Genomic DNA, 9,800 nt, shown 5'->3' on the forward strand with positions numbered 1-9,800 from the left:
CACTTATCGAGTAAATTGGTGTGATTATTGTTAAAGCTGGCCCCAAGCATTGATTTAATCATCAATGATAACAAAATGTACTGAGTCTGAAGCTAGTACTGACCAGTTTGAAAAGGTCAACCGGCCAGCCTACTCAATGAACATTTCATAATTATACAAAACACTACATTTTAATATTTATGTTGTTGAGAAGCATTCAATACAATGTTTAGTAACTTGTGGAAGTTTCTGCAAGGTGTGTGGCTGCCACTGAAATGGCAGAAATCAGATGATGAGAAGAGAGAGTTCAACTGCAAATATGAGTAAAAAAACATGAATGTACCAGAAAATGCACACAAATGGCCGAAGTATGACCAAGTAGAGACCGTAATGTAGTGCACTTTCTGCCCTGAGTATTTGGAGGAATAAAAAGTACATGGGCTACTTCATTTGTTGACTGGTGTAACAATATTCAGAATCATCCCTGGAATCATACAATGCAAGAGATCTACAGATAATGGCAAAAGGATATTTAAAAGAATCAAAGCAGAAAGTTGGCTACTTGGAAGCAAAGTGATGCATCTAGAACTCATGAGGAATCAGGTACAGAAAACAATTGTGAATTTCAACTTGTTGTGAGTCTTATAAGTGAAATACAGTTATTATTATTTTCAGCTGATTTTAGTGAATAATAAATGTTGAATTAGAAACCAAACTGGCATGTGTTTGAGTTTAGCAGAATTAGAGATATTTAGGCAGGATCAGTGGAAATTTTATTTTGCTGATCTTGTAGGTTAGTCCAAAAATCTCCTAATTTCAGACCCTACATCTTATTTTCACTTCAAGTTTACATCTATTACACAGTCACCAATCTTTCAAAGCGTGCACACAGCATTGTACCAAATCTTGAGTAGCTGGTAAAAAGAGGTTGTTTCATGTCTGAGAAAATTAAGTTTATCTTAATAAAGCTGACACTGGATAGAAAGAAGACCTCTGACAACACTGATGGATGTGTTAGAGGTATTGTCTTGAAGCAAGCTCTATTCTGTTGCACATGATTGTGGAATATGATACATTTTTTTTTAAAGTGTGCCAAAAATTAAAAAATGCATAAAAAGTCAAGTACATTATTTACAATCCCTTTTTCTCTCAATATGATAACACCCTCAGAGTTTGTAAAAAATAGTAATATATATTTCTCCTTAAATTATTTCTCCAAATTCAGTCACAAAAATTATTCACCATTTATTTTTCCCAGGAGAAACAACGTCAAAAACAAATCTTTCTACAGGTTGTAACTGCTTGTTAAAGACCACCACAGCAACTTTTTCCATTTCTTTCTGTTCCATCAGCTGCTTGACAGTGTCCACTACATTGGCTATGTACTGACTCACCTCTGGGTGAAGACATATCTGGTTGGGATAATACAAATTATTAATTAATTAATAATAATAATTAATTAATAATTAATCAAACTAATATGATTAAGGAATACAAGGTTTGAATTTATCTTATAAATTTTAAAGTAGCTGAATGAGAGGCTGCAAACTTATTTCAGACTAAATTAACATATACATTATCGACGACCGAAAATGAACAATATACAAGGTGCTACTCAAACCAAGTAATGTCATTAAAACCTCAATACACTCTGAATCCCCATCATGGACAATGACACATTTGTTACTAAAGTGAAAGCATTTTTAAAAGACATATTGCCATTTATTTAAGAAAACTGCTTTAAAACTACAGGTTTCCATCAAGCTGTTATTTCTGAAAATGACAGATTGCTATACTAAACTATTCAACTTCTTTAAAGTGCAAATTATTCTTGATGAAATAATTAAAAGCCTCCAGAGTGAGCAAAACTTCGGAAATGATTAAATTTATGATGTACCTGGATTGGAACATTGTACTTTTTCCTCCTCTCAAAGATGCCAGCTGGATATAATCTTCGTGTGTACAGAATACAGTGCAATGCTACTTCAAAGAACTCTGCAAATATGTCTGCTGCAACTACAGAAAATAAAGACTTGTAATGACTTGGTATGCTTCTCAAATATCAAGTCAATCTGACAAATACTCTCATTATGAAAAAGCTTGCTATTTATAAGAGGCAATGTACAAATGAAATGTCATTCCTGGAATAGGCATTTGTTAAATGACTTAATTTGCAAGTATCAAATATACAATAAAACTTGGTTGATATCCAAATGTGCCCCATATAACCCATACATGCAATAACCCCAAGTCATAAAAACTGTAATTCTTGGTTAAAATCTGGAATACTTATAAAAACTGGAAATTTTATTGGCATAGTGTCCTTCCTCTTTTGTTTCAACAAAATATAAAAATTTTCATAGCTTTCATTATTATACTGTCGCAGAATAGAAACTGAGTGGATTTTTGGACTAAATGAATAAGACAAACACAATGTGAGAAAGATGGAAATTTATGAAATGAATTAATAAAGAAAAATATATGATGTAAAAATACAATGTTTCTCTCACGCTCTCAACATACGATTGACTCAAATCACTCTACACAACATTCACACATTGAAAATAAACCAAAATATTAAATCAATATGAAGTACAGATCCAAAAAACCTCATGGACTGCAGATACGCTTCAAACAGTATTTTACACTATAAGTATAAGAGAGATTCACATAATCTCGAATATGAACTCTATTAAGATTCAAAATAATCTTATGAACACAACTAAGATTCAAAATAATTTTATGAACACAACTAAGATTCAAAATAATCTTATGAACACAACTAAGATTCAAAATAATCTTATGAACACAACGAAGATTCAAAATAATCTTATGAACACAACAAAGATTCAAAATAATCTTATGAACACAACTAAGATTCAAAATAATCTTATGAATATAAAAATGCAATTGAAACAACAATTGATCCAAACGTATGCTTCTAGACCGCTTGTACAGTCGCACGATTCCTTGGGTTGGTCCACTCTTATTGGCCGCTTGCACCCTTTATGGATCCACCATGTGTACAGTCATACGTATACATACGTACAGACAGCATACAGCACCCTTTTTAATTTGCTATGTCTACGTCCGTGGCACAGACATACGTACATACATACATATGTAACAGCACGCAGCCTTAAATACTGTGGAAACTCCACACAGCTCTAAACAACTTTAGACAGCTTCAAACAGCTCTGGTCATATTCACAGTCACATTGACAATCACACTTCACAGCGACAGACACAATCAGCTACAACAAAACCAAATTGGTCATAATAATAGTTTCTGTATAATCTCTATATATATGATAATACTTTAACCTCTAATAGTGACTTGTAATTCCAAGTTCAAATCTGTGTTGTAATAAATGCATTATTAGGCGATAAGACATTACAAACCGAATAAGCTTCGCATATCAAATGAAAATGTAAATTTAACACTTACCCCTATGGCTGGAGAACAATGGAGAGCGTACACTCCTTGATGTGATCCAAAACGACCAGTGTTGGTTTTAGAAACTGATCTTACTTAAATCCATAGGAGAGTGAGCAAAAGTCAGGGTAGAATACCTGTGCATATCATGTCAGTAATGTTACTTCGTCACAAGTAATCTCTGGCAAGGTACATGTTAATACAGTCGCTTACCTGGAAAAACACATATTCACCCTAGATAATGTTGCACGCATGTACGAGAAATAGTCGAATAGTTCTAAGGCAAAACCAAGTTATTTCTTTGCCTAATTCTGTGACATATACATTGGCAATGAAATAATTAAAGGGTTGTGATCTCAGGCAAGGAATCTGGCAAAAAAGAAATGTTTCCGGTTGCCCGACCATCCCAGTTTTTCATTCCTGAACCATAAAAAAAATTCTCCCCCCCAGGTAAAAAAATAAATAAAACATTTTGGTGAAATTGATTTATCATCTAACTGAGCTGGTTTAGCCCAGCACTTGAAGCACTTAGTACGTTATATATACTAGTCATTATAATACATATAATGTTTAAATAAAAGAAGTGGATCAGTGGTTCTTTTGGGGGTTTTCCTGGGTTCTTCCTTCACAATTAATACTGTCCGCCATGTATAGCCTATTGTGTGCTGAAAAATGGAGTTAAACCCTACAACAACAACAACAAATAAAAGAAAATTTCTCAAATTTGATTTGTGCATATAATTGAGCTAGTTTACATTATATATATATATATATATATATATATATATATACAAACACACAATGCTGTTGGGCATTTCTGCACATGTAAGGTTTCCATCTCCAATACTGAAGCAAACTGCATACCTAATTTGACCGATTGACGAAAATAAAATACCGCAATGCTTACCATTTGAAAATAAGCAAATATCACCAGAATATTCAATTCAAAATAATATTAATTATAATGTTAATTATGGACACGTGGGACACCACTCACATGTTTTCATGACTCAAGATATATCGTCCTATTCTGTGCACAGCTTTGAAAAGATGTAATGTTTATTCATTGGGCTATAAAAATGAAATGCATTACTTTGGACTGTTTCTGTCAGCAGTTCAGTCGAGTAATTAGGTCAGGTTTATAGCTAGTTTTACAAATTTCAACGTAAAAATGCCAATAAATGGCAAGAGATATGAAGCACACTAAACCAATCTTGTAAATAAATTAGTAAAGTTCAACATTTTATTAAAAAAATAAGCTAATATGTAGAAGAGAAATAACAATGAATGGGATGTACCTAATGTGTTTTCAATGTCTTGTTCATGGGGAAAAATTACTAAAGAATTCAGAAACAGACTATACACCAGGGAATTTCTTGAGAATCTCGTTCTAGCAGCACTTGGATTAAGGTGCAGAAATTTTTAAGGTAAACATTTCAATTTTTTAAATAATGCATTTATTTATATGATTCTAAAAGATACATATTAAATAGGATTTTCTGGGTTACATGTTCCAGGTCAAGGAGTGGGTCTTTATGCTGACATTTAGAAATCTCATTTCCATATGCATTTCGAGTTGAAATGTAAAATATTTTGTACACTTTATGCGTATCACTTTTCTTAAAGTATGATTGTTCTTGCTTGATACAAAATGGATATTTGACCCAAAATAACGTGATCCAATGTTTAGAGAAATGACATATAGTTGTGTAGAATTACCCGATGCACTGAATTGGCCAACATAGTGGTATATCTAAAAACAGAAAGCCCACCTAGCTACCCTAATTTTAAAACCAGTGCAATATGAAACACACATTTTCTTTTTGACCTTAGATTATGGAGTAAATCAAAATTACAGTATATCTGTTTCCTTCTGACACAAATCAATGTAGCCTTACTTGTAAGAAAGTATTTAAAAAATGACTGGTGTGCATCCGAGATGCATGACACCATTTCTAGATTGGTTCAGTTAAGCCCACTGAAATAAGGTATTTAGCTTAGTGCTTGTGGTTAGTAACACAACAAGCAGCCAACACAACCTGTCTGGGATTTGAATCCAGTAGTCCAGCATTCTAACCACAATGATATTGTAATACTGATGTGAATCAGAAATGCACAAAGAATACCCTAGTTTGGTTGGGCCAAGCCTGCTTGTAAGTACTTTGCTTAAAAAGCTGTTTCTTGGGGTCTCTAATTTACTACAACATGACTATATTGTGCCTAATAAAAGAAATCATACAAAATACATGTATAATTAAACATTTTTTCTGTATATGGTTCTTATTAAGATAGAAGTTTTGTTTAAATAATAAGTTACATATCTGCATTTATGTTAACTTACTTCCATTATTTAATAACCTGAAAATGTCTTCATGTAAATTTATGCAAAAGGCATTAAAGATATTCATTATTATTTTAAACAATATGTTTATAGTTGTGTAACTTTTTGAATATTGCACTATAAGAAAAAATAATAAATATAAAAAATGGATGCAAAGTTAAAAGTTTGGGGGTCTCTAAAGCGCAAATGAGGGTAAAGAGAAAACATGGTATTTCAATTGAACTGTTACCTGTTACCATGAATACAGTTCCAAACTTAGCTACTCCAAAAATGCACAGATCTCTTGTATGTAATTCAGGTCAGAACTGCAATGGAGGCATACCTTGTCTTGACAGAAATCAAAAGAAATAAAGCAAAAAAGACCACCTTTTTTCTCAATGAAATTGTTTTCCCACGTACATGTACCTTAATAAAAGATACATGCTGGGGAGAAGATACTCATTTCATTTACCAAGTACCTAATTTAGTTTCCAAAGAACTAATTTACAGTGACATCTCATATCTGAATCTTGCTGATGTGTTGAAGGCCTTTTGACTTAAGTAAGAATGAAATACTTGTGCTTTTATTAAACGGTAAACATAACTCTCAATCAACTTTATATTCAGTAATCCATTTGTTCAGCATGCACGTACAGGGCAGAGTGCCAGTGCTGAGAGTGTTAGTATTGTACTAACAGAACATCATCAATGGAAAAATTTGCAAATATAAATCAGTGGCAAACTGGTTCACAGTGTAACCTATCATATCTAGCTGTCTGATTGGAAACACTTCCTAGGGTACAAGTACATTTTTTTCTGGTACAGAATTATTTTACACTTATAAGCATTTCAACAATGTGACAATTACCTAATTAATCCGTCTCCTTTCTCAAAACATGCAAAATGCCAATAAAGTTATTAAGATTGAAAGATTAGCATATTACAGATGATTGAATTATTATAAACTTATTCAGGATTAAACATTTGCATAGTTTTGGGAATGTGATATGTTATTACAGGAAAGGCTGATTAAAAATAAAGGGATGGAAGTGGGTAGAAAATGCTCATTTTACAAAAGTACTGAGTGACTGCTCCTCTTGTGTTCACTGGTTTTTGTTGAGTTTAATTATAGTGGCATGCACACTACTGTGCATGTGCCACGTTTTTCTGACTGTACCACAGCCTGCTAGTTGTTCCTGGGGAAGGGAATGGTGTCACCTTGTGCTCACTGGTAAAATGCAGGTCATGTAGGCATTCACTACATACTATTTCATTATAGCCGTCTTTTTTAAAATTTGATTATACATACGATTAAATGGCAAGTATTCACTTTATCTCACTCTCTGTTGATAAATATTCCCTAGAAAATTTTCTAAATGCATACAACATAGTCAATATTAAGATGAGGCCAAGCAAGACGTGTGATCAACTGACTGAATGTCATATGCTATCATGTCAAAATGAAAGTGATATGTATGCCAAATAATGTAGTAGTAATAACTAGACAAAACATCTGCTTTTCTTGACCCAATATAGTATCACTGTCATTGTAAAAATCCATAGTAATAGATATTTCTGTATGGAAGTCTGCAATGACAATGAAGGTGTACAGTACTCAACAACTAGGAATGAACAGACTTCGGCAAAACTACTTATTAATAAATTTTATAGCAATATTTAAGATGAGTAAAGGTGTCTATGTGATTACATTAATGTAAACTTTCATAAAACCCATTCTTTTCAAGTTTATAAACTTTCATCAGGTGAGTCAGGAGTATTTTGATGTGAACTCTGTGAAGAATCATTAAGACAATAATGTACCAATTGAGTAAATCTTGCAATTTGTTATATGCACACAATATATATCCACTTATAAGACAAGCACAACTGCAAACTTTACAGACCCAGATCTGACATTGCATAATGTGCCACCATATCTGGGTGTGTGAAGTTTGTTTGTGGTAATTAGTTGAAAAACAACAGAGACCCTTAGCTGCAGGCAGATTATTATATTATGTCAGATCAGTAACTTTGCTGTTTGCAGTTTCACTTGACTTGTAAGTATATATGCTATATAGTCTACTGTATGCGGCAGTTTTACCATATAGTTAATGATATTACATATTTTACCAGTTATATCTTTTTTTATATGCCTTATATGTATTTGTAACATCTTTACTGCTTCTAGTGTCTTTTATGTATTCTTTGTGTTTACATTTATTTGGAAGGTTTTATATTTCTTAAGTTTTTCTTCAACTGTACATGTTATGGACGTTATTTTTAATTGGTATGACTATTATTGTGATGAACTGTTGTTAAATGCTAGTATGATACCCAGTGATGATACCATCCCAGTGGTGTAGAGCTAAATAAAGAAGTGAGAGAATGCAATACAAAAGTGAGGGAATGTATGTAACAAATAGATGTGGAGGGACAATGGCAAGCACAAAAAAGGTAAGGGAATGCTGTTCCCACAGCACTACACCCTGATTATACCTTATAAAACTATGAACGTCACATAAAGTCACATGCTTGGGAACAAAATATTTCCGTTTGTGTCCCTCTCTGTCATAGCTCACCTCGTGTCACCCTCATGCAACCATCTTTCATGGTCTTGTATGATTCGGTGTCATGAACAATTTATTGTCCTTGTCTTGGAGGACAGATTAAAATTCGTTCCCTTGCGATCAGTCCTACAATCTATGGTGTGGATCCTGATATGAATGGTTGGTGGGGTTGCTGTGTGTGTGTGTGGGGTCTACTTCACACCACCATCATGCATATCAGGGTTGACGTCTTACATTGTAGGACTAACCTGCTACATATTCAATTCGGACTTCACCTCCGTGGAATATAACTTTCCTTGGGTGAACAAATATTTTCCCTCGTGGAACATTACTCGCCTTGGGTGCACAAAATCTTATCTGTAGTAAAAGAGGGGAAAAAAAACATGTGACACATTACAAGTATTACTAATTCAATCTAATTTTAAATGTTATTACTCTAACTTTCGTTCCTTACATACTTTTATTCTTGTCTATTTCTTCTGTTTCCATAACGATAGGGGAGGTGTTAAGAACTTGTTTAGTCTCATTGTAAGCAACTTAAATGTCGTCTGATTTGCGATGCACATGTTTACCTAAGGGAGACTACTCTGACGCGATCTGCAACTGGGACATCCTCTGCCTTTTCCGTCAAATTGTGACAGAAATTTATTTAAAGTAGGGCAGTGTAAAGTTTCATTGGACAGTTGCGTACCGCAATTTTTAAGTTCAAGGACAGAGAACTATTAACTATGAGACTTCACAAAGAAACTAATTATGTTCTTTAGTTTGCATTTACTTTGAGTTTAGTTTACAGAGGGTTGGCTTGTTTGGTGATTAACTTAAACAGGAGACCATGGAAGAAGAGATCAAAAGTATGTGTTCTTTAATGAGACCTTTAGAAATTAGATCATGTTTGTTAAGCCTTCTCAAATCTCATTCACTGTGAAAAAAATCCATTTTTTCATATATACATCTGTAGCTTGAATCTGACTGTTATGTATATTTAATTTATATTTGTGTGCCTGTTGTTTTTTTTTTTTTTTTTTTTTTTTTTTTTTTTTTTTTTTTTTTTTTTTGTTATTGTTATGTTGAGTGTTGTTTCTACTTGAATTTTGTCACGTTATTTAAGATATTTACCAAACCTTTAATTGAAGGTGTGGTCTTTTTACGAGCTTAAAATGTTCTGGACGAGAAATTATTGAAAATTGTTCGGAGTTTTCCATTCACATCTAGGTAATTCCAGGACAGTTTGCAACTAGAAGTTTTGTAAATAAGTCATTATGCCTGTGGTACGATCACGCTGTGGGCAGCAGAGAGGGCGAACAACCTCTCTAATTGACCCACTCGTTATTCGCAAAAACAAGCCTTCCTGGAAATAGCAAAAAGGGTTCGAAATGAACGTCCTTGGAAAATCGTAAAGAAAAAAGGGATTGCGGTGATTGAGTGCCGAGTATGAGACTTCACCCTATCTGCTGTTGTTAATTAACAATGGCATCAAGAGCGACTCGATATCGTGACC

At 33.4% G+C, this 9,800-nt stretch overlaps 1 protein-coding gene across 2 annotated transcripts in view; it reads right to left on the reverse strand.

The window, feature by feature from the left end:
- The window catches only part of LOC149781306 (mitotic spindle assembly checkpoint protein MAD2B-like), a 30,753-nt gene extending 21,867 nt beyond the window's left edge, over positions 1-8,886 (reverse strand). For both annotated transcript variants that reach the window (XM_089935407.1, XM_089935406.1), the window contains exons 1-3: positions 8,761-8,886; positions 1,877-1,995; positions 1,222-1,391 (exon numbers count right to left, since the gene is read on the reverse strand). In XM_089935407.1, coding sequence (XP_089791533.1) covers positions 1,222-1,391; positions 1,877-1,995; positions 8,761-8,791 — 320 coding nt within the window. In that variant the 5' untranslated portion in view covers positions 8,792-8,886. The remainder of the gene's footprint in view (positions 1-1,221; positions 1,392-1,876; positions 1,996-8,760) is intronic.
- Positions 8,887-9,800: the final 914 nt, after the last annotated feature.

The sequence above is a fragment of the Sinohyriopsis cumingii genome, chromosome 15, assembly GCF_028554795.1.
Source record: "Sinohyriopsis cumingii isolate HCF-2022 chromosome 15, ASM2855479v2, whole genome shotgun sequence".
Classification (NCBI taxonomy): Eukaryota; Metazoa; Mollusca; class Bivalvia; order Unionida; family Unionidae; genus Sinohyriopsis; species Sinohyriopsis cumingii.